The 25889-nt window shown below is 44.0% G+C and overlaps 1 protein-coding gene and 1 pseudogene across 4 annotated transcripts in view; both read left to right on the top strand.

The window, feature by feature from the left end:
* Nucleotides 1-25889, top strand: part of DIXDC1 (DIX domain containing 1) — a 65398-nt gene that overhangs the window by 8926 nt on the left and 30583 nt on the right. For 3 of the 4 annotated variants that reach the window (XM_060017965.1, XM_060017966.1, XM_060017967.1), the window contains 4 exons: nucleotides 12178-12307; nucleotides 17917-18042; nucleotides 19975-20206; nucleotides 21095-21202. In XM_060017965.1, the coding sequence (XP_059873948.1) occupies nucleotides 12178-12307; nucleotides 17917-18042; nucleotides 19975-20206; nucleotides 21095-21202 (596 nt within the window). Of the gene's footprint in view, nucleotides 1-12177; nucleotides 12308-17916; nucleotides 18043-19974; nucleotides 20207-21094; nucleotides 21203-23512; nucleotides 23958-25889 lie in introns of those variants that run through there. The other variant, XM_060017968.1, reaches the window with a different exon arrangement.
* On the top strand, nucleotides 14805-15827 carry LOC132429333 (Krueppel-like factor 17; annotated as a pseudogene).

Genomic DNA, 25889 nt, shown 5'->3' with positions numbered 1-25889 from the left:
AAATATCCTCAGGATTTAACCATCTACCACTCTTCTGGAATGACTTCAGGATCCATGATGAAGACAGTCCTGCCTTGTAATTCCTTGACCATCCCCACTGCAATGATTGTCCCCCTCTGTGCCACTTCACTAAGGGCACGTACTGAGGCCACATCCTGCATCTTATTCCACAGAATTGCCCTACCCCTGAAATCTGAACTCTGAAACTCTACTTGGTGCTCAAAGCCCCAATTTCCACACTCCTCCATTCCCATGAAACTTATTTTCAATCGCATCAAGTTCTCTTCTCCTTACTCTTCTCCATCTTCTCAGTTTATCAGCTTTCATTTAGTTTCTTCTCCCAGGTGCAGATTCCACGATCAATCCCTTCAAATACACTCTCATCACCATCCTCACTTCCTTTGCCTTAGCGATCTCTGCCTCTCCTCTGACCAGTTCTGGTCCTACATTAGCCTATTTCTGGTTTCCTCCACTCAGGGCCCAGGCCTGCTGAGCACTTCTAGAGGAAACACAGAACCTTGCGGGTTGATTCAATTACAAAATTACGATTTCCAGCCCCAGCTGAGTCCTTGGTGCTGCCAGGAAATCTTTAGCTCTTTCCAGCTTCCCACAGCGTCCCTTTCCTGAAGCCTGCGTCACTCTCCCTGTCCCTTTCACTCTCAACAGATAGACCTGCCTACTTTGTAATGGATAGAGGGGCAATTGGATTTGAGCTCCTTCAGCTGCCGTCTTCCCCACCTCCCCGTCTCCCCACAGAGGTACCTATTCCTGCCTCTCATCATCATCAGAGGAAGTGGCCCTCTTCCCTCCTCATTCATGCTCCTCCCCTTGTATCTGTTTCTGCTTCACTAACCCCTCATCTCAGCCTGCAAATGTCCTCTCATCCTAAAAAACCCTCATTCCTTCCCACCTTCCTCTCCAGCAAATACCCTCTCTCCTCCTCTCACCATTTCTGTTTTCCTCCTTCCTGAGGTCTTCTCAGTTCACTGCCATCTGACTTTTCACCCCACCGTGCATGCTATCAGTTCTCAAAAAGGTCACCAAAGCCTCTTAAATGTAAATGAAATGGGTTTTCCAGTCCTCAGCCTGACTTTTCTATAGCATTTGACCTTCTTGACCACCCGTCCTAACATTCTCTGGTCCTGGATTCCCACATAACACTTTCTCTTGATTCTTCGCCTGTCTCTCTGATTGCATGTTCTAAAATAATTTTTTTTTTTTTGGCCACGCTGCGAGGCTTGCAGGATCTCAGTTCCCCAGCCAGGGATCGAACCCGATCCCCTACAGTGAAAGCCCAGAATCATAACCACTAGGCCACCAGGGGACTCCCTAAAAGAATTTTTTTTGCTGCTCACTTCACTTGTCCCTTTGATGTTGATATACCCCAGCCTCTGACCTGAGCATTCCCTCCTTTTCTCTCATTGTATGCTTTCTTTGCTGTAGTAGAGATAATACATTCTTTAGAGTAAGATGGGGTGGGTTCAAATTCCATTTTCACCACTTATCAGCACTATGATCTTGAGCAATGTTTTCCATATGAAAAATGGGACTAATAATATCGATTTTAATGACTGGATATGATGATTAAAGGAGATAATGCATACAAAGAGCTTCATTCAGTGGCTGACAGGGATGGGCACTCAGTGCATTTTCATTCTCTTCTTTCCCTCAGTGCCCTGTCTCTCCACTCCCTTTCCTGCCAAAATAACTTCTTATGGTTCACCTTACTTTTGTGGGTGTTGTAGATCCCAGGATTTGGAGTCAGCACTGGGTTGAGATCCTTGTTCTGCCGCTTACCAGCCCTGTGACCCTGGGCTTGTTGCTCTGAACCGTGGTTTCCACACCTGTAATATGGTAATAGTAGTTCCACATCTCTAATCAACGTGAAGGGGGGGATAAATATTTACATATTTGACTCTTGAACAACATGGGGGTTAGGGGTGCCAACCCTCCGCATAGTGGGAAAACTGCATATAACTTATAGGTAGCCCTTTGGAGGCCCACAGTCCCTCCACATCTGCATTAACTAACCACAGACATTATAGTACTGTCGTATTTACTCTTGAAAAGAATCTGTGTAGGGAATTCCCTGGCAGTCCAGTGGTTGAGACTCTGTGCTTTCGCTGCTGAGGACCCAACTTCGATCCCTGGTTGGGGAACTGGGATCCCACAAGCTGCGCAGCACAGCCAAAAAAAAAAAAAAATTGTAAATCAATTATACTGCAATAAAAAAATAAATTAATAAAAAGGTTAAAAAAAAGAAAGTAGTCTGTTTATAATTGGATGCACACTGTTCAAACCCATGTTGTTCAAGGGTCAACTGTATAAATCTATATGCACACACATATATACACACACACACGTATGACGTTTTGGACTCTCTCTTTTCGTCACTGCCTACCTCCTGTCAGTCATCGCTGACTTAATTCTGTAATTTGTCCTTTTCTGACTGTACTGCTTCAGTTTAGGCCTTCAGCTTCTCTCACTTGAATTATTGCCTGGATGCTGCTCTTTCTGTCCCATGTTCTGCTGTGTCCAGAGTGACCTTTCTAAGATACATGTCTCACCGTTTCACTCTCCTGTTCCAAAACTCCATGCTTTCCTTTTGAAGCTCTTTAGGCTTTAAGTCTAAGTTCTGGTAGGTATTGTGCTGACCTATTTCTCCAAAATCATTGCCTGCCACTTACACCTCTGCCCACACACTGATTTGTTAACTGGCTGTTCCTCCAAGATACCATATGCCTTCAGGCTCTTCCTTTCTTTTTCTTTTCTTTCTTTCTTTTTTTTTTTTTTATTACTGCTCACTAGGATACCCTTCTACTCTTCTCCAATTGGCAAATATCCTTAAAGAACCAGACAAATGTCTTCTTTCCTCTTGATCTTTCCCTAATAGCCTCATCCTTCCATCCTGTTGCTCCTTCTGTGCATAGATAGCGTTTTTTAACACTTCTCCATCGTTGCAGTAATCATTTTGTATTAGAGTTATTTATATGCCTGTAATCAGTGGGCCTGGCACAATGCCTGGCAATGTTGGTTGATTTGAATAAATGAATACATGAAATGACAGGGTCTGGAAGGATCTTGTGAGATGGGATCTAACCAGTTGAAATTTGTTAAAGATAAATATGCATCAAGAAGACCAGTTATACAAGAATGGAAATAGAGGAGACTGGCTTCACAGCAGAATGTGTTAAAAATTTTTAGAGGTTTCGTTGATAGCACTGAGTCAACTATGTGAGGTGGTAACAAAAAAAGAAGGAGAAGAAGAGGAGGAGGAAGAAGGGGAAGAGAAGGAGAAAAGAATGTGAAACATCTTGTCTGATTTTATAGCCAGAGTATTGGGTTTGGTTCTAGATATTATGGTTTTAGAGGAATTTAGTCCAGAATAGCAATAATTCTTGAAACCATTTGTAAAAATAGACAAAATAAGATGATGAAAATAAACATAATGAGGAAGAAAAAAGGAGAAAGCACAAATATACAAAATAAGAAATGAGAGTGGAGAAGTAATCCTTGAAACAGAAAAAACTGTAACAGTCTTTGCAGGTCTGTACAAATAAATTTTAAAACTTTGGTGAAATTGATAATTTCTGAGGGAAATTCTGATTACTAAAATTGATAGAAATGGAATATTTAAACAGACCAATTTCTGTAGATGAAATAGAGAACCTTAATAAGGAACTATTCCTATTCCTCAAAAAATGTACCAGGCAGAGATTATTTCACAGGGGAATTCTACCAAACCTCCACTCGTCAGACAGTCCCAGTGCTCTACAGATGATGTCAGAGGATTGAAAATAAGGAGATACTTCCTGCTTCATTTTATGAATATACCTACATGGTAGTGCAAAAAAGAAAACTACAGACTAATATTACTTGTGAATACCCATGAAAAAGTACAACAAATATAGTACTAATATAGCACTAGTAAATATTTTATTAGCGAACAAAATTCAAAACCACACTAAAAATGTAATTATTATGATCAAATAGGATTAACTCCAGGAATGCAAGGTAGGTTCATTATTAGGAAATCCACATATACTAGATCTCAGGAACAATAATCATAGAATTATCTCCATAAATGCTGACAAAACTTTCATCAAAATTTAACACCCGTTCCTTATAAAACCACTCAAGAAAATAAGACTTGCTTGGTAACGGCATCGAGATGTGGTTCGAGATTCACTCTGGGATCGCCATCATTACCATGTGCTTGTTCAAACTGCGAAAGGCCACTGCGCGCATCCACAGGTTCACTAACAGGGGCAAGGAAAAAATGGTTGCCCATTATTCGTATCAGTGGAACTTGATGGAAAGACATAGGCGCATCTCTGGAGTTAATCGTTACTATGTGTTAAAGGGTTTGGAGAACATTGATTAAGGAAGCATTTTCCTGATGGATGAAAAATAACTCAGTTACGCTTGTCTACCCCTGCTAGAAGGTTATGCAGTGTATTGTGTAGCATGCCCTGTATTTTATAGTGTGTGATAAAAATAAAACAAAAAAGTAGGGACTTCCCTGGTGGCGCAGTGGTTAAGAATCCGCCTGCCAATGCAGGGCACGTGAGTTCCAGCCCTGGTCTGGGAAGATCCCACGTGCTGTGAAGCAGCTAAGCCCGTGCGCCACAACTACTGAGCATGTGTTCTAGAGCCCTTGCACCACAACTACGGGGCCTGTGCTCTAGAGCCTGCAAGCCATAGCTACTGAGCCCACATGCCACAACTACTGAGCCCACATGCCACAACAACTGAAGCCCATGCACCTAGAGCCTGTGCTCCGCAACAAGAAGCTAGAAGCTCGTACACCGCAATGAGAAGCTTGTGCACCACAATGAGAAGCTTGTGCACCACAATGAAGAGGAGCCCCTGCTTGCAGCAACTAGAGAAAGCCCACGTGCAGCAGCAAAGACCCAACGCAGCCAAAAATAAATAAATAAACAAACAAACAAAACCCCAAAGAAGTCGAAAAAATAAAAAGAAAAGAATACTTGATGGATTCTTTCTTAACATGATAAAATAAATAAATAAATATATATATATACACACACATACCTTATTCCTAAAAACCAGTCACTTTCTAAATTGGGAAACACTACAAGTATTTTCTCTAAGTCCAGAAACAGGTAAGGATGCCCACTATCTCCACTACTGGTCAACATTGTACCAGGGGTATTTAGAAATTGATTAGAGGCACAAGGCTTAGTAAAGAAGTAAAACTATTTCTTTTTGTAGATGATATGACAGTAATCCTGGAAAGCATTGAGAATTACTGATAAAACAAACAATAGAAGATAAGGTAACAGGATATAAAATTAACCTACAGCTTTCACATACACAAAGAGTAACCAATTACAGAATGTGATGGTAGAGAAAACCACATTTATAATCACAATAAAGAAGAATTGAATACTGAGAAGTGAACTTAACAGGAAATGTATAAAACCTACAAGAGGAAAACTTTAAGACACTCCTGAAAGACACATTTGAACAAATGGAAAGACACCCCCTATTCCTGAATAGGTGATTCAACATCATAAAGGTAACAGTTCTGGCTATGTCAATTTATAAATGTAATATAATCCCAATAAAAATTCTGACAGGCTTTATGGAAGTTCGTATGGGGAAATAAATTTGCAAGAATAGACAAGAAAACATTAAAAAGAGAAAAATTTCAAGGGGGAGGGACTAGTACCAGATATTAAAATATACTATAAAGCCTCTACAAATAAAACATTTTGGTACTGGTGCATGAATAAACAAATATACAAGTGATATAGAATACAAAGTCCAGAAATAAACCTAAACTCTGTAAATTTAGTATATGATAAAGGTGGCATCTCAAATCCCTGGGGTAAAGAGTGTCTTTTTAGTAAATGGTGCTGGAACAACTGGGTAGCCATTTGAAAAAAGATAAATTGTATCTATATCTCATATCATACACGAATAAATTCCAAATGGATCAGGGATCTAAATGTAAACAATTTTGAAACCATATGAGAACTAGAAAAAAGCAGAGGTGAATTCTTTCACCTCAAGTGTAGGGAAAAGCTTTCTGACCATGACTCAAAATTCAGAGGCAATAAAATAAAATATCAGTAAATTTGATTATATAAAAATGAAAACCTTTTCATGGCCAAAAAACTACCATAAACCAAGTCAAAAGATGACTGACAAACTGGGAAATCTCTGCAACATATGTCAAAGACAAAAGGGTAACATTCCTAATATATAAAGAACCCTTAAAAATGGAGGCACAAAGGACCAAACACTTTGATAGAAAAATGGGAAAGAGATGTGAACAGACAATTGATGTAGATATAAAAAAGATATAAAAGATAAGAATATAAAATGAATTCTTAAACCTACCAAAGGAGGTTCAAACTCATAACTAAAGAAATGAAGATTAAAACAGCACTGAGATACAATTTCTCACCTATCTGTCACACTGGCAAAAATTTAAAAGTACGACAACATGTTCTGTTGGCAAGGCTGTGGGAAAATGCACTCTCTTGCATCGCTGTTGGGAATGCAAATGGATACAATGCTTTTGGCAGGGATTTTGGCAATATATGATAAAGCTATCTACTTAATGTGCCTTTTTACCTAGCAATCTTCTTTGAATCTACCCTGAAGGTAGACCTCCATCAACATGAAAATACGCACGCATAAGGTTACTCATTGCTGCAGCGTTTCTAATTGCAAAATATTGGAAAAAACCTGAATGCCCATATGTAGAAGAGTGGTTGAATAAATTATGGTATAGCCACATAATGGAGTTCTATGTAGCTGTAAAATAAGGAAGATCTCTAGACCATTATGGGGTGATTTCCAGAATATATTAAGTGAATATTAATTGAAGTGAAAAGTGCAGATGATAAAAGAATATCAATGCTATGCTGTTTTTCACATAAGAAGGAAAGGGAAATAAGAAAATATACATCTCTTTTTTTTCCCCAGATAACATAGGATGAATCTGATTGGTTACCTACAGGGGAGGATAGGAATGGGGTGGAAAGAATGGAGAAAAGGGAATGGAGTAGAAAGAATGATGGAGGAGTGATACTTCTGAATATATGTTTTTATATAGCTCTGACTTTTAGAATCATGGTAATCTTTCTCCTACCCCAAAAATAAATAATTAAAATCCACCAAGACGTGAGGAGAACCCAAAATGGACTGTAAATTGTAATAAATGTACCTAACCATTATTACAGTTAGTAACATAACCACACTGAAGGTGGTGGAAAGAAAAGAACTAACCTAAGTCACTTTGGAATCAGTATTTTGAGTGTACACTGTAAGGCCAAAGACAAAAAGAACTATATGCAAATATTATGTTCTGGTTAGTAAATTTGTTTTTCACAAGGTATGGATTAGCAAGTCAAACTATTTGATGTGTTTCCTAGGACTGCGGAAATGTTGATAAATATATTGTGAATAGAGTCAGTTTTCTCACTGTGGGAGAAAGGAGTTACATATAAGGAAAAGGGAAAAGAGAGGTGAACCCTGTGGTGTTGGGCTGGAGGCGGGATCAGGATAATTCATGGTATGTCTCTCCATCAGTCTGTCAAGATAAGTAGATACAGATATGTGTGTATGTGTGTATACATACACATATTTCCTACTCTGCTACCGAGAGGGCCCAGAATGTTACCCAAGTAGAATGAGTACACCTCATGCCCAAAGTTTGGATTTGAAAAACTGTTCTCCAATAAAAGGAGCCAGAATTGTTTTCTTTTGAGAAATAGCTGATTACAGAGCTGGGACAGAGAAAATACAAGATGAGGGGACTCTTTTAAAAATACAGGTTCAAAAAAACACAAAAAACAAAACCAGGTTCTAATTCATTAGGGCTGGGGCACTGTTTGAGAGTCTGCATTTCCATTTTATTTATTTATTTATTTATTAGAAATTGGGGACCCCATTCAAGGGTCCCGCTATTCTTTTTTTTAATTAATTAATTTATTAATTTATTGGCCGTGTTGGCTCTTTGTTGCTGTGCGCAGTCTTTCTCTAGTTGTGGCGAGCGGGGGCTACTCTTCGTTGCGGTGCGCGGGTTTCTCATTGTCGTGGCTTTTCTTGTTGCAGAGCACGGGCTCTAGGCACGCAGGCTTCAGTAGCTGTGGCATGTGGGCTCAGTAGTTGTGGCTTGCGGGCTCTAGAGCACAGGCTCAGTAGTTGTGGCGCACAGGCTTAGTTGCTCCGCGGTATGTGGGATCTTCCCGGACAAGGGCTCGAACCCATGTCTCCTGCATTGGCAGGCGGATTCTTAACCACTGCGCCACCAGGGAAGCCCTCCATTTTATTTTATTTTTATTTATTTTTATTTTTAATTTATTTTTGGCTGTATTGGGACTTCGTTGCTGCGCGTGGGCTTTCTCTAGTTGCAGTGAGTGGGGGCTCCTTTTCATTGCAGTGCACGGGCTTCTCATTGTGGTGGCTTCTCTTGCTGAGAAGCACGGACTCTGGGCGTGTGGGCTTCAGTAGTTGTGGCATGTGGGCTCAGTAGTTGTGGCTCACTGGTTTAGTTGCTCCATGGCACGTGGGATCTTTCTGGACCAGGGCTCAAACCCGTGTCCCCTGAATTGGCAGGCGGATTCTTAACCACTGTGCCACCAGGGAAGCCCTTATTTTATTTTATTCTATTCTGTTTGAAGTATAGTTGTTTTGAAGTATAGTTGATTTACAATGTTTTATGGGAGTGCATTTCTAACAGGCTCCTGGGTGATATTGATGCTGCTGGTCCAGGGAGCACACTTTTATTAGTAGACAACTACTTACTGTAGATTATTACACAAGAGACTCAAACATTGGATGTGGTGGAAGAAGTGACTTCCATTCTAAGAGTTTTGGTGAGGTCATTTGAACCTCCGGGATGCGTTAATTTAGCTGGCAGTGTAGTCGAGTGTAGAGTGGAAGGAGCACTGGCTTGGGAGTCAGGGTGAATTTCATATGGTTTACAGTCTGGGTGGCCTTGAACAATTTATTTCACCTTTTTTGAGCCTCAGTTTCCAGTTGGCAAAATAGATACAGTAAAATATCGCTGGCAGATTAGCATTAGAGAAAATGTGTTTAAGGACCTAGCATAGCTCTTGACGCAGCGTAGGTGTTCAGAAAAGTGGTGACAGTTATTATGCTGTAGAATCCTCTTTACTGGAAGACCAGAGCTGTGATTAATGTGCATGAACATTACTGTTTGGAGCCTCAAAGTAGTTTTGCATCAGAGACAACTTACTTTTATTCATTGACCAAAAGAAGGCTATGGTTACTTAAGTAAAATCGTCTTGACCTGATGATGAAAAATACTTGTTCTTGTCTGCCCTTGCATAATTAACTTTTACAATCATTTTAAGTCTTGGCCTGATGAAATGTGACAAATGATTCACTGATTCAAACAGATATTTGTTGAGCACCTGTTACTCTGAGTCCAACAATCTTGAACTCTTACAACTTCCTGCATAGAGCGTAGTTCAGACCTGAGCTCCTTTTGAGCTCACTGTCCCCTCTGCCTCCTCTCCTCCTTCAGGAACCCCTCCACCACCGAGCATGGGCTTCAGGTTGGGCTAATACTCTCTTAGCACCTTGTACACCCCTGTCATAGTGCTTGTCTCTACCAGCCTGCAAGCTTCTCTTCCTCTCCCTCTCTTCTCGTATTTTTCCTGCAAACTTCTTGAAGGCATAACGCTCTTTGTAGCCCCATAGCAGAACAGTGCCTGCACTCAACTTGTTGAATGGATTGCTTGACACAGGACATCCTCAAGGAGATCGGAGTCTGAGGTGTGTGGGAGGGTCAGGGAAGGCTTCCTGGAAAAGGTGATGCTTGAGCTGAGATTTAAGAGGAGATGGCAAGCAGGGGGAGGTAGCGTGGCTGGAAAACATGGCGCATTTGGGGCACTGCACATGGTTTGGCTGAACTGAAACATGGGGGGCAAAAGTGGGGGAAGGGAGTGAGTGAAGCTGGAGAAGAGGTAAGGGCCAGCACATGACAGACTTAAATGCAGCTAAGGAGATTGGGTTTTATCTTGAGGATAATGAGAAGCCAGTGAAGGATTTTAAGCAGGAATGTGTGGAGGGTGGGTTGGGGGTGAGATTTGATACAGAGAGTTGTACATAAGCCTGGTAATCTGACCCAGCTGTTACCCATAATGCCTTTCTGGCCTGGAGCATAGTGGTTTGCTATGGAAGTGCCCTTTGCCTGGCCTGCCTCACACAGTGTTTTGGCTGTACAGTGGGAGCAGACCTGGACAGGAGTCTGGCCCATGTTAAGGCAGAAGGTGCAGCCGCCTCTATTCTGCAGAGTGAGTTGAATAGCAAGAGGCCCTTGGTAAATGCTTGGACCATCTTTACTGGGTTTCCTTACCAGGTCTGCCAGGTCCTAGCTATGGGGACATTAGAGAAGTTGCATAATTTCTCTGAACCTCATCCATAGAATGGAGATGATACCGACCCTTCAGTGCTTTTGTGAGAACTGAATTAGATAATGATAATGAAAATAATAATGACCATTTAGTAAGCATCAACTGTGTGGCAGGCTGTGTTCCAGGTACATTATTAACTCATTAAAACATATATAGGGGCTTCCCTGGTGGAGCAGTGGTTAAGAATCCACTTGCCAATGCAGGGGACACGGGTTCAAGCCCTGGTCTGGGAAGATCCCACATGCCGCGGAGCAGCTAAGCCCGTGTGCCACAACTACTGAGCCTGTGCTCTAGAGCCTGCGAGCCACGACTTCTGAGCCCACGTGCTGCAACTACTGAAGCCCGAGTGCCTAGAGCCCGTGCTCTGCAACAGCAGAAGCCACCGCAATGAGAAGCCCGTGCCCACCACAACTAGAGAAAGCCCACGTGCAGCAACGAAGGCTCAACGCAGCCAAAAATAAAATAAGTAAATAAGTAAATTTATTTTAAAAAACATATATAAAACATCAAAAATAGTGTTTAGTTCATGGTAGGTACTCAGTAAATATCAGATTCCTCCCCCCACCTCCTGCTGATCATTGCACTTCCTATAGTTTGTCCGTAGCTGATAGATTATTGCCTTAGCACTACCTTCCAAAGGACTTTATTTATTCCCACAAATCGACATAGAGAAAGAAAATAGTGAAGATGTCATTTAAGCCCAGGAAGCAGCCAGTGAGTAATTTCCAACATCATTTCATTAAGGAAGTACTTGGGGCTTAGAAATCAATGTACTTTAACCAAATTATAGTTTAATACTGTTAGCCTTTGAACTTAATTTTTAGGTTCAGGGTCTTGGGCTTCTACAGAAATCAGACAGAACTGCTGCCTGTACTGACATTGTTCATGTGCTATTTTGATATTTAGTGCCCATCTTCAGACCAGATAATCAGAATAAACACCTGAATGCAAGCTGTGTTTAAAATGGAATATGTAAGGTTGTCTAAGTGTTGGGATGAGTTATGTGTCCAACCTGAGTCTGACGGGTTTCTGATGGTACTGGGCCATAGCTTTGTCTGAAAAATGAAACCTCCCTCCATCTGCAGCCCCAGTCTTCAGGAACACTGCTCGTCATAGCCTTTCTTTTTCTTTCTTTGTGCAGGTTTCAGGTAACTAGATCCTCTTTGACAATATAAAGCATGGATTAAAACTAGCTCCGTAGCAATCCCAGGATTATAGGCTCAGGAGAATAAACCTTGGATTGGGTTCAGTTAAGTCTCATTGTAAAGAAATCAGCTATGGGAGAGGCATTTCTGAGCTTGGTTTCTGTTGATTCCTGGTTCCCCAAGATCAATTCTTAGGAGTGTCACAGTTCATTGTGCATACAGGACATGAGTGATTGTTCCTGAGAAGCATAATGGGTTGCTGGCAGCAGTGGTTACACTTGAAAACTGGCTGTGGTTCTGGCCCAGCCTTTATCCCTGGTTAACAGAGCAAAACTCAAGGAAAGCAGGAGTCATAGTCACTGAAACACTCATCTGCGTACCTGTGTCCACACTGCCACCCAAGTCAGAGGTTAGCTTATCCCTGGAGACTAGCATAAAACTAGAGAATTTTAGAACATACTCCATGTCTGACCATCTTTCTTTCTTTCCTTAAAACCTCCTCCTCCCTCTGGATATAGATTGCCCAATCTCAAATGCTGCCTTAGAGGGTGCAGGGTAGAGGATAAGAGTAATATGCAACTATTCCCTTATTTCCACCTTTCATTTTCCAGCAACAGCTGCAGGCATATGTGGCCTGGGTGAACGCACAGCTGAAGAAGAGGCCAACAGTGAAGCCTGTGCAGGACCTGCGACAGGATCTCCGGGATGGGGTGATCCTGGCGTATCTCATCGAGATTGTAGGTCAGTTGGCCCTGGACTCCAATGTTAGTGTAAACCAGAACATGGCCTCTTTTATCCTCCATATACCCTTCAGAGCAGATTGCTCCTTCTTTAAAATAAGTGGAAATGGGACTTCCCTGGTGGTCCAGTGGTTAAGAGTCTGAGCTTCCACTGCACGAGGCACAGGTTCGATCCCTGGTTGGGGAACTAAGATCCCGCATACTGCGGCCAAAAAATTTTTTTAAAATAAATGAATAAAATAAATGGAAATGGAAGTAGAGAAGACTTAAGATACTCGCCCAAGGTTACTTTATTTATTTATCGTCAATAAACACTGTGTTGCAGGTGCCGTGTTAAGCTTTGGGAGTATGATGATGGGCACAGTCTAGGCTCTCAAGAGTCTCCCAATCTATTTGGAAAGACTGGAAAGTGAAGTCACTTCCATTAATGTACTTAGTATTCTGATGGGGCAAGTACAGATAGGAGCACATGGGGGACACCCAACCCAGTCTTAGGGGTTGAGGGATGGCTTGCCAGAAGATTTGATGTCTAGACTGAGGCTGGAAAAGGAAGCAGTAGCCAGGCAAAAAGAAGGTGTGTTAGCAGCAAAAGGACCCCTCTATGGTATTTACTACCATGATGCTTCCCAAGAGACCTTGTTTTCTTGAAGCCCTGGAGTTGTTGCCGGTCATTCTTATTAGATGGTATCATAACCTTATTTCCATAGCATTTGTCTGTAGCTCTGTTATTATTTCTCTCATCAAAAGGTAATTATTTACTATCTATTTCTCCTGTATAGACTGAGCTCTTTAAGAGCAGGTACAGTATAATTTTTTTTCTGTTTCTACAACCCCTAACCAAGTGCCAGACACATAGTAGGTACTCAAACGTTCATTGTATGTAAGTCAGCTTACCTTGCCTAGAGTCTTTGAGGGATGTGGGGTTTGCAAGTGGTATGTAAGAAGTCAGGTTTGCAACAGACAGCCTGTCCATGAATACCTCATTCAGACAGCTCATGGATTCATTAGAGTATTCACTTATGGTTATAATAACCATGGTAATAGTAATAGCAGCTGCTATTTATTGAACACTATCTCATTTAATTTCATTTGATCATCAACCTTTGAGAAACATAATAGCCCCATTTTCAGGAAACAAACTTAAAAGAGAATTTATAAAAATATGTAAATTCATTGAGTACTTTATATATTATATATATATGTATATGTATATATCAAGCATTGTGCTAAGCATGCTACTTTGATGGACTTATGATATAGATATGATGTAAGTACTATTTCACCCATTTTATAGGATTTAGAAAGGTTAAGCAACTTTACAACGTCACATAACTGTAAGTGGCAAAGCAGAGATACAAACCTAGATCTGCTGTAATTCCAAAGCTCATTTTAAAATGAGTTCATTTAATTCTTCATTCATTTGAATAGATTATACTGGAAATGTAGTCAGTTAGAAAATCCAGACAACACAAGAGGATATAAAGTCGAAAGCCATTTTTCCACCTCTCTCCCCCTGCCAGCTACCTGCTCTTTCTGGAGGCAACCAGTGTTAGCAGTTTCTTGCTTTTTTTTCCCCAGAGATATTATATGCATATACAAGCAATATGAATACATATTCTTGTTTACCCCAAACCCAGGTTCTTAAATGCTGCGTTCTGTTGTGACTTGGCTATATAGAAAAATTCACAGAATTCACTGCCTTATTTCCCATTCTTTCTTTAGCCAGCCTTCACTGGGCTTTTGATCCCACTACTCCCCCGAAACTGCTCTCCTCAAGGTCACAACCTCTGCCTTGTCAAATCCAGTGGCCAGGCCTCAGTCCTCGCTGTATTCAACTCAGCAGAACCTGACAGTGGATCACTCCCTCCTCCTCCAAACACCTTCTCCCCTTGGACTCCAGGACCCTGTGGTTTCGAGTTTTCCTCCTTCCTCACTGGCCTCTCCTGTTAGCTTTGCTGGCTGTCTCCTCCCTCCTGACCTCTAAATGTTGAAGTTCTCCTTAGAGGCTTAGACCTTAGTCCTTATATATTCTCTATCCCTAAGTGAGCTCTTCCCAAATTTGTATCTTTAGCCCTAAGCTTTTCATTGAGTTCTAGACATGAATATCAACTTCCTTTTCAACGTCTCTGCTTGGATGTCTAAAATGCAGCTCTTGGGAATTCCCTGGTGGTCCAGTGGTTAGGACTCGGCGCTTTCACTGATGAGGGCCTGGGTTCAATCTCTGATTGGGCCAAAAGAAAAAACTGCAGCTCTCTTCATGTGTCATAATCAGAGTTTTTCTTTCTCCCTGCTGATCCCTCTATCCTCTGAGATTCTTCATCTAACACATCACAGTACCATTCACCCAGCTGTTAAAGCAGAACATTTAGAAGTTGTCTTTTATTATTCTCTTTTCCTCATATATCATATCCAGTCCTTCACGTGTGCTGTGCGCTTTATATTAAAAATGTACCCAGGAGCTTTGCTCAGGTGTGGGTCTGGACCCTTGTGTAGTCTCAATGTGCAACCGATCCCAGGTTAAGATGGAGCAGGGAGCCAAGGGCCTGAGCCGGTGGCATGTGGCTCTGCACCAGTTCACAGAGGAGACTGAGAAGTCACTGTCTATCTTGGACATGTCTTCATCTCCTGGAAGCAGTGGAGTGCACACCTCTCGGAACCATGGCCCATCAGGTTTTCAACATGTCCGTCAGTGCACAGAGCTGGATAGGATCCCCTTGGTCTCTGCTGAGGCACCCAGGCAGAATGCCAGTGAAATGGGACCACAGTTCTGTATGTTGCTGCCTGACCATGGTGTGAGCCCCCAAGTGACTTTCACTCCTTCCCAGATGATTTACTCAGGGAATGTCTCCTTCCCAGCCAGGAATGATGATTTTCCAGGGGCCCCAAGCAATGCCCTTAGGAGAGCCCAGTATTCCAGGGGCTACGACCTTTGGTGGGAATCTAAGAATGGCCCCCAATGGGCCGCCAGTCTCACCTGCCAGTGGAATCCCAATGATGTCCCACATCAGAATGCGAACAATGCCTTATTCTGGCTTCCCAACAGTAACTTCTAACAGAGACCCTTTAACACGTAAAACATTATTGTATACAACCGTGCCTTCCACTGAGGCCCAGGCAATGCTCCCCTCTTTGGCTCAGATGTTGCAGTCTAGAAACCCCACAACTTAGGGATGCCCCCACTGGATCCCATTATTGCTGGCTTTGGAATCCCAGGGCTCTTTTGTGAGCCAGCCAGTCTCCCAGGAAGACTCCTTCCTACCTAAGTAGTCTACCTGCTCCACGGAGAGCAGAGCAGTATTCTGGGGCCCAGGAAAGGGCTCCCAGGAGGAGATCCCCAGATTCAAGGCCTTAACTGCTGCAACTGAGAGAACTGTGAAAAAGCTAAGGGCTCCCACCTCGTGAGTCACCAACGCAAACACACAGGTGAAAGGCCCTGTAAATGCATGTGGGAAGCCTGTACTTGGTCCTTCTTCCGATCTGATGAACTTGGAAGACATACTCGGATACACGCCAAATACTGACCCCATAAATGTGACCAGTGCAGCCGACAATTCATGAGATCTGACCATCTCAGACAGCACCAAAGGGCTCATATGCGGGTGCCAACATCCCCAGACCCACTGGCTGACAGTGGATGTATGGCTGGTTCTCCTGCTCCTGGTCTTTAGGTCAATCTACTCTTCCCCTCATTTTGACCTTTCCGCCCAGATCCTGCCTGCCTCTGACAAGCTAGTCTCTTTGGTAGGTGTAGGCTTTGATGAAGACAGAAAGATTATGAGGCAGTGTTGAAGCCCATGTGAGCTCTGGATCTAGTCAGAGCTCAAAAACTGTCTTGGATGTCCTCACATCTCTGGGGCCACCTACTTTTGTGCCAAGTTCAGCCACATGGGAAGACAGAGCAAAGTAGAGATTGGGAGCTTTATAAAAAGCTCTTTATCTTACATCATTCCCAGCTTGAAACCCTTTAGTGACTCTCCTTTGCCTGCTGCATAAAATCCAACTTCCTTATCTTGGTCTTTGACAGTTTCCAGAGCCAGTTTCCAGAGCCAAGACTATGTTCAAATCCTGAATTTACCACTTACTAGCTATGTGGCCTTGGGAAAGGTCTTTGATCATTATGCCAGGTTCCCTCTTCTGGTAAAAGAAAAACACTGTTGGACTGTCATGAACACATCTTACGTACAAAACCAGATTCTCTCCGGCACTCACCAGCCGCATACCCAGAGTTTGTCTCCTCCCATCATTTCCAGACTTGGACGGAATGACCCCACAGGACATGGGATCTGGTATCTCAAGTAGCCACTAGCAACCCAGGAATGTGGATACCCTGGGATAACATTTGACTAATGGGAGATGGGAGAAATCCAGGTGATAAATTCCCCCTTCTTCCCTCCCTTCCCTGAACTGGTGCAAGATACCATTTCTCCCACTGGGGAGACCTCCCAAGTAGCCAGTGGACACAGCTTTTGTGCCTCTTCGAGGCTTGTCATGAAGCAGACTCCACCCGCTATCACCTGGCATTACCTCCTGTTCTTCCTTGTGTTGAGTCCCTTTTCTTACTCTCAGTGCCCTGTAATCACCCATATAAACATTGGTACTTTAAAAAATTAATTAATTAAAAATTAAAAAAAGAAAGTACCCAGTATCTGACTTCTCAGCTCTCAGCTTCTTCCCAAACCATCATTATCTCTTGCTTGATGGTTTTCACTTCCCTTTTAGCTAATCTCCCTATTTCCTCTTCACATAATCTATGTCCACACAGAGTCAACTTTTAAAAACATAAATCAGATCATGTAACTCCCTTACCTCAAACCCTCTGTTGGCTGTCCATTACACATAGAATAAAATTCAAGGTCTTTGCTCTTTTCCTCTGGTCCCTAAAGCTCCACATGGCCTGGCCTTGCTTACCTCTCCACCTTACCCTAGGACTCGACTCCTTGCTCTCTCCACTCCAGCCCTATGGTCTTGTTGCTGTTCCTCAGATAAGCTGAGCTCATTCCCACCTTGGGGTTGGGATCTGTGCATTCTCAGCCTGGAATGCTTCCTCCGCAAATCTTAACCTCTCTTACTTTATTCAAGCCTCTGCCCAAATGTGTTATCAGAGAGACCGTGATCACTCTTCTTTGTCTTTCCTCATAGTACTTATCACTACCTGAAATTATATTGAAGATTTATTTGTTACCTTGGTCATCTGTCATCACTACAGGTATAAACTCTATGATGGAAGGAATACGAAGTCCTGGTCATTGCTGTTTCTCTGGTGTTTAGAATAGGGCCTGGCACACAGTGCATATTGTGCTGAATATTTGTGGAATGAATATTCATGAATATTTGTGGAATGAATATTCATGAATATTTGTGGAATGAAAAAATGTATGCACAGCAACTTCACAGGCCCCTGGGAATAAATTTGAAAATTTGAAGGCCCTGCAAAAGACTTTCATTTTCCTATTCCCCATCCAAATTACAAACACCAAGGCCTAACTCACTTGCATATTTATAGATAATCTTAGTGTTTACTTCAAATATTCTCTTTCTCTGTGTCTGGCTACTATGAAACTGTGATAGTACTGCTCCCCATAACTTCAAATATTTTCTTTATCCTAACAGCAGGAGAAAAGCTGAGTGGTGTACAGCTGAGTCCCAGTAACCAGCAGGAGATGAAAAATAATGTGGAGAAAGTGTTACAGTTTGTAGCCTCCAAAAAGATTCGTATGCACCAGACTTCAGCTAAAGGTCAGTGCTTCATCCTGTCCGTGGTGGGTGAGTACACTCATCTTTACCTGGTGACTGTCACCCTCAGAAGAACTATCTGTTATGTAGCTGAGCGTTCCAAGTAGACTCTAGTAGGGTTAGGCCCACGACCTCGTATCATTTTTCCATAAAGAAAGTTATCCTCTTGGGACAGAGCGATTATCAAAATCCAAGTGCTTTGGAAACCTGGGTGAAGATAGAAGTTCTCTATTCATTTTAACTGAGCAAAGTTTTGCTTGAGTGTGTGTAGGAAGATTAACAGAAAAGAAATTATAAAATTGTGATATTAATTTTAGAATGTCTTGTTTAAGCTATCAAAAATGAAGATAGATTATGTTTTTTGAGTTTTTTGAGCCACATGGCCAGAAGAGGACACCTCTCAATCCAGTTTGAGCCCAGGCTTCAGGGAAGAAATGGTGTAGGTGTCCTCAGAAGGCACAGGCTCCCAGGTCCTCTCACTGCTTCTGTCGAACTGATTATATTCTGTTTCAGCCTTCAGTTTCTAGGCCTGATTGCCTGTGGCTCTAATGAGAGTGGGGGGCAGGAGGGAGCCCTCCTTTCGTGTGTTATTAGTGTTCTCTGTGTTGGGCTCATTCATGCGGGGCAGATACTGACCATTGAGAGTGCCTGTAGAAGGTATCAATCAATCCTTTTGGAAGCCTTGCATATTTAAAAGGCTATGAAACTAAAACAGAATTTTACCTATTTCCTTATGTTAACCAGACCTATTATATTTTTTTCTGCCTGCATTTCTCTTTTTTTTCTAGGACAAAATTTAGAATGCCATAATATCTCAGATCTGGTCCCCATGAGGAGTGGGCTTGGGGATCTGGCCCATTAAAGTCGGCTATTTTGAGGGAACACTGCCGTTCAGGACATCATTGTCATTTACCTGGAGAAGTGCAACAGCTTCCTAATTAGTCCCACTGCATCCATTTCTGTCCCCCTCCCCTCTGCTCTCCACACCGCAGCCAGAATGATCTTTCTAAGAGTATATATGCTCATGCCATCCCTCTGCATCTGAGGGCCCTTAGGAGAAAATCCTAAGAGTCCTTCCTCTGGCTCACCATGCCCTTTCTGACCTCACCTCCTGTTCATCCTCCTCCATCTTTCACCCTCTCCCCCTGAACTCTGAGCTCTGGCTATGCTGAGCTGCTTTCTGTTCCTCTTCCACAGCGTGTGCCATAGAAATATAACGTGAGTCTCATACATGACTTGAATGTGTCTAATAGCCACGGTTAAAAAAAAAAAACGAAATGGTTGAAAATAATTTTAATAATATATTTTACTTAACCCAACATATCCAAAATATTATCAGCTCGACATATGATCAATGTAAAACACTATTAATGAGACATTTTACATTCTATTTTTTGTACTAAGTCTCATGAGATTTTTCATTCTGTTTCTGTGTGTGTGCTAGGTTAGTACTAGCACGTTTCAGCTCAGACTACAGCTACCTTTTAAGTGCTCAATAGCCACATGTGGCTAGTGGCTCCCATACTGGAGGGCGCAGTTCGGGTGTGTCGTGCTGTCTCACCTCTAGACCTTCATGCCTGCTGTTCCCTCTTCTTGGAATACTCTTTTCCTTCCCTTCCCTCATCTGATAAACCATTATTGGTCAGTCACGTCTCAGTTTAGAACTCACTTCCTCAGGGAATCCCTTCCAGAGCCCTCTAGACTAGACAAGATGCTTCTTCTCTGAGCTCCCAGAGAATCCTGTACTTCTCCTCTCACACGTTATTGTACGTTATTGTACGTTATTGTAATTGCTTTCAAATACTCTGTCTCCCTGTTGAACACAGAGAGCTTGATTGCCTTGCTTACCTGCTCACTAGCAAATACGTAGTAACTGAAGGAGTCCTCAGCTCTCTACCTCTCTCTTAGGACCTCTCGGTCTGTTCCGATCCTCAGATATCGTGGAAGGCAACCTGAAGTCTATCATGAGGCTGGTCCTGGCCTTGGCAGCTCATTTCAAACCGGGCTCCAGCAGGACAGTGAACCAAGGACAGGACGCCAGAGCCCCTCTGCAGAGTCACCAGCCGCACTGTGCCACTGCTGTGGCCCAGGGAGCAGCTGCCGCCCTAGCTGATGTGTGTCACGACATGTCACGGTCAGGGCGGGATGTCTTTCGATACAGACAGAGGTAAGGATGGAAATCTGGGGATGGGAACTCAACCCACTCTGATATTTCTTCCCTTAAATGATATAGTGCAGTAAAGGGAAATACCACCTAAACAGCCCACATTGCAGAAAAGAGCATGGAATGGAGGTTGGAGAGGGCACTCCAAAAGAGAAAAAAGGCCCTCTCTTTTAGAGATGTTTATTTTGCCTTTAGTAGAAAGTAAAGGAATCGTATATGTAATTTTTTGCTTTGGTGTGCAAAGTTTTGTTTTATTTTATTTTTTAAAATATTCATGTATTTATTTATTTGGCTGCATCTGGTCTTAGTTGCGGCATCTTTTAGTTGTGGCACGCGGACTCTTGGTCGCAGCCCGCAGGCTTCTCTCTAGTTGTGGCATGCAGGCTCTAGAACACATGGACTTCGTTGCCTCGCAGCATGTGTGATCTTAGTTCCCTGACCAGGGATCGAACCCATGTCCCCTGCCTTGGAAGGTGGATTCTTAACCACTGGACCACCAGGGAAGTACCCAGAGTTTTAAATAGATGCCTTTGGCACAGTGTGTTTTTTGCACTGGGAGATATATGTGGCAGCAACATCCCGATTCATCCCCTGAGTCTCCCCCTGGAGTGTATCCTAAAGGGCGGGCTGTCCTAGAGAGTCATGGCAGGAAATGCTTTGTGGGTGTGCGTCTGCTGAGAGGGAACACGACTCTGAGGTGTTGCAGAGATTGGTGAAATTACTGTTTTTTTGTATCTACCTTTCTTACTAGGTTTCAAGTGTCCTTAAGGCAGGGGCTTTGCCTTATTCATCTTTTTTCCCATAGTGCTCCCAAAGTGGTGTCTATCAGTACTTGTTGGGTTGACCTGAAGGACTGACACCTTCTCCTTCGCTGGTGCCCTCTGCCTTTAGGAACAGCAGCGTGGATGAGGAGATTGGGAATCCATGCTGGAGCGTGCGAGCCCTGGTGCAGCAGTATGAAGGGCAGCAAAGGTCCCCATCCGAGTCCAGCTGCTCCAGGTAACTGTGGCCTCAGATTCTTCACCACCACAGTCCTCCCTAAGAGCTGAATTGTGGGGATTCTCAGCGTTGTCAGCTTCAGGTAGTAATGCAACAGGCAATAAGGCACGGAAGCCCTTTCTCTTTCCCTCAGTTTATGTTTGGCTTTAAAGGGGTAGCCCTCAGCACGGTCTGTGGTTTTGTGCTGACAGGAGGGTAGGCTGGGATGCTTGTGAATTTCCTACACATCAGTGCCAGTGCTTTGCTGTGTCCACGTGGGGGCATGACTGGGACTTGCTAGGGCCCAGCCCGATGGTTCTGATATTTGCGTATCAGCTGCCAGTGTTTGTGAGAGCCAGTTCCATTGCACTGCCTTTGTGCCTGAGTCTGACTCTTAAGTTATGGCCTGAGAAGGCTGTATAAAGCTCATAGCAAGAGAAAATGAACAGAGTTGTCTTAGAGCCTTTAGAATGTTCCCACCTTTCATTTACAGGGCTGGGAATTGTGGCCGATTAGTACACATTTGAGTGGGCTAACAATGTGTGTGACTCTAGCTGAAAAATGTTGTCTATATCCCTTAGAGCCAAATGCAGAGACCAAAACAGGACACAGTGCTCTAATAAAAGCCTGATCAATGCCAAGTATAGTGGCAGAAAAAGATTATTCTCCTGGCTCATGTAAATCATGCTCCTATAAACACATCCCCAGGTCATGTTAGCTTATTTACTAACTTCATTTCATTGCTGAATCATATTTAATTTATGCTCTTATAACCTTTTCTCTCTTACCTCAACCCAGGATTAGTCTGTTATAGTTAAGCCTAATTGTTCTTTGTCTAATACGTATGTATTTTATGTGTTTGTTTCCTTCCTCCTATTTCTTTTCCTAATAAAATTCCATCTTAGTTTGATGGACCATTTTCTAATTTGCTGAGGTCACATGGAATTCTTTCCATCATTTTAATATACTGGTAACCTTGCTCGACTTTAATTTTCACATTTAATAGTTGTGTTTTTTTATTTTTAAAATTCACATGACATTAAATTAGCCATTAATCATTTTAAAGTGTACAATTCAGTGGTATGTAGTACCTTCATTAATATTGTGCAACATCACTTCTCTCCAGTCCAAAGAGATTTTCATCACCCTAAAAGGAACCCTTGTACCCATTAAGCAATAGATGTGCTTTTACTGAGAATCTAAACCATTCCTTCCTTGCTTGCTGCTTGGACTATCACTTGGTACAGAATCAAAGGATATTTCATTGTATAATGAGATCTGTTGCTTCCTGCATGGCTTCAGGCCTTTTACTTTTCTGTGCCTGATAGTGCTTGCCAGAGTTAGAGAAAAAAAGAGTCTAGATTTTTTCCTGAGAGCACCTGCTTTCCTCCTGTCTGGCAGAACTCAGACTGGGAGCAGGGGTATGAGACCGTGTGAATTAGGGGCCATTGGAAATCAGGCTCCAGTGGGTCGACAGTGACAGTTTTCTAGGCGAGGGGTCAAAGAATAGTTTGCTTTCCTCTTTCTCTCCTTCCTGATTTGGTCGTTTTCTTCTAAGCCAACCTCTCACTCACCTCTTTGGGATCCTCAGGCAGCACGCTGGGACCCAGAAGGCTCTGGCACATTCTGCACCCCTCCCCCCACTCCGCCACCCCCCACTCAGGGGGAGTCCACCTAATGTCTAAGTGATCCATGAAGGCCAGGAGGTCCCTGGTATGTGATTCAGAACGGGGAGTGGTTCAGAAGGTAGGAAAGACAGGCCCTTATGTCCCATCCCCTCCCCCTGCTCCTTGAGAGACACCCTGGCAAAGCCCTGCCCGACTGCCCGCCTGTTGCTTCGTAGACCTGTAGACCTCGGGCCAGCCTCTCACCATATCCAAGCAAAACGATCCTTAGCTGGGAAAAAAGAACACATGAAACGCCCGAGGGGCGGGTGCGGGAGACAGGCGTTCGGCGGGTTTCCGGGGGAGCCCCCTCCCACAAGGAGCCGCGTTAGACCCACCCCGACCTCCGTGCCCACGAAGGCAGGGTTCAGAGAGGAGAAGGCACCGCTATCAGTTCTGGGCTTCTCCAGACCGGGACCACAGACCCCTCCCTCTGCCGACCGGCGGCCTCTCCGGTGCCTCGCCAGGGGCTCCCGCTGGGCCCCGCAGCCCCGCCCCGCTCCGCCTCGAGCTCAGTCGGCCGGCCGAGCGCCAGCCTGGGTCCGAGCCCGGCGCTGCCTGCCCGCAAGTGACAGCCTGGGAAGCGGGGGAGGGCGTCGGGAGGGTGGGACCGGGGAGGCGGTGCGGAGCTGGGATCGCTGCCTGCCGCCCGACCGGGACTCGACCGCGCAGCCGGAGCTGCGGGCAGCCTTTCTCCGGTGGGTCGGAGATGGGTTGAAATGCCTGCGCCCGGGGGCACGCCCGGAGCCGCGCGGCCGCGGAGACCACGATGCCGCTGCCGGGGACCCGCAGCCTGCGAGGGGAGGCGGCTTCCGCCGAGGCTGGGCTGCTGCAGTGTCTGAGCTGCTGGGACAGCGCGCCTCAGAACCGGGAGCATCCCCGTCCCTGGGGCCGAGACGCCTGCTTCTCTGTCCTCCCTCCTCCCTCTCGGGACCGGGGCGAGCGGCTCTGGTAGTTGGCCTGCCCGTGGAGTCGTTCTTCGGGCCTCAGCGCGGGGAGACATGCCCGAATTGGGGAGCGCTGTGACTTTCAGCCTCCCACTTCACCCCGGGAAGCCGACTTGCTGAAGCCGGAGCCACGAGGGGGACCATGGGAGGGACGCAAGTCAAATGGTGAGGTGAAGCCACTTTGGCTTTGGAGGTGGGGGGCATGGGTGGCAGCAGGGCCAGGACTGGAGGATGCTGTTAGCCAGAGACAGGCGGGGATCGGTGGGGGCGCTATATTGGGGAGAACAGGCTGCTGGCCTGGGATTATCACTGTAAAATACAGTGGATTTAGGAAGCTGCAACCAGCATAGGGGAAGGAGTGGACCTTGACCCTGTCTGGTCTCTACAGAAGGAGGCACTTCAGGACGGAACAGAACTCATATTGCCCAGCACCCGTTTTTTTTAAAAAAATTGATTTGACTCTAATTTGAAGGTAGCTTTTCTGGGAGATTGTTTGTCTGATAAGATTGGAGAGATGTTAGACCTGTGGGAATTAATATTGTAATCACTTGTTCCTTGACAGGATTATGATGGCAAGTAGGAAATTACTTGTTTATAAAATAGGGTTTTAAAGCTAATCAGGGAGAGCCTAAATCATATAATTAATTAGCATTAAAATACTTTTGTCTGACTTGAGGCAGAGGATTTAGTGTACCATCCTCATCCGTGAGGTTCGTCTTGGGGAGGCGGCAAGATGCCTGCTCTGACGCGTGCCTCAGGATTTTTCTTCCTCAGATCCTTTACCTTTTGACTTGGCCAGTTAGTTTCATGGTTTTACCTCTCCGTGGCCTCACACACTGGCAGCCCCAATTCAAGAAAGAGAAATGTTGTTTTCCTTTGGCTGCTCTGCCACTCCCCCAGTGGGGTTGGATATGCCGACATCCGCCTCTTTCTGCCCTTATATGGGAGACAGCTCACTTAGGAGGGAGCCAGTGGAGCTGAGCATGCGTCTCTGCTTTTAGGAAAGCATTTTTCCGCCTGCATCCTAGGTTCACACCACCCCGCCCCCGCCCCCCTTCGTCTCACACATACCCACATTTAGTGGTCCAGCTAAATGCAGGCAAGGGAACATGTCAGCCATAACACCTTGTCAGCTGAGAAAGTGTTGTCTTATCATTTCTCAAAGAGGAGCAGCTGGTGCAGACCTCTTTCTGCACTTGGACCCCCATTTCTATAAGAAGGCGGATGCTGAGGCCTGAAGTGTCATAAATCTGTTCTTCTTATGAATGACATAGTACCCTTAGACTAATGCTTTTCCAGCAGCTAATGCATGTTGGCCTGGAAGTCAGATTGCCTAAGTGGTGAAAGATGGATAAGAGAGTTCTGTAAAGCAATTACCTTTTCTGAATACCACTTCTTGCCTCTCTCCACCCATCTTGCCTGTTTGGGTTGTAGATCTATAGATATGATTAAGTGACTTTTTTTAATTTGAAGAAGCAAAAAACTAATTTTTTTTTCTGTGGTTCTAATAAGGATGAGGGTGTGTTACTGGTTGAGGTCATTCCCACCAAAGCCCAAAACTCTGGACAACGAGGAGGTTGAGACACTAGTCCTCAGGCTGCTTCAGAGATTTTTGAAATTTCTTGCTAACTCCAGTGTGCTTGGCTCTTATTTTTAGTGGTTTCTAGGAAGATGAAATGTTAACTCCTGATCGTGGCTGGGAGGATTAGCCTGGGAGACTTCAGGGGCACATTAAGTGGGTCAATGAATCCAAGACACTTTCACTGTTGTCTGGGTGATGGATTTGGAAAGAATTCCTGAGAGGGGGCTGGGTCTGCAGACCCCACAACCCCTGAGATTGTTTCAGTGCTGATGTTCTCAAGGTGTGGTGCAAAGAAAGATGGCTCTTCAGACGGAAGCATCAGCCACATTCCCATCGTGTCCTGTAGATTTGCTTCTGGGGATTTAAAATTCTGCTTCCCTAAAAATGCAAACAGTTCCTTCCAAGGCTAGTAGTTATACCAGAATTTAAGAATTGTTGCAAGGTTTCTGATGACAATTTGAAAATAGTGTGGCAGAGATATGAATAACTCCTTGATGGCAGTAAATCAAGTAAAC

This window comes from Delphinus delphis, chromosome 8 (assembly GCF_949987515.2).
Source record: "Delphinus delphis chromosome 8, mDelDel1.2, whole genome shotgun sequence".
In the NCBI taxonomy this organism is placed as follows: domain Eukaryota; kingdom Metazoa; phylum Chordata; class Mammalia; order Artiodactyla; family Delphinidae; genus Delphinus; species Delphinus delphis.
Note: the sequence above shows the minus strand (reverse complement) of the source record. Positions and strands in the feature narration are given on the sequence as shown.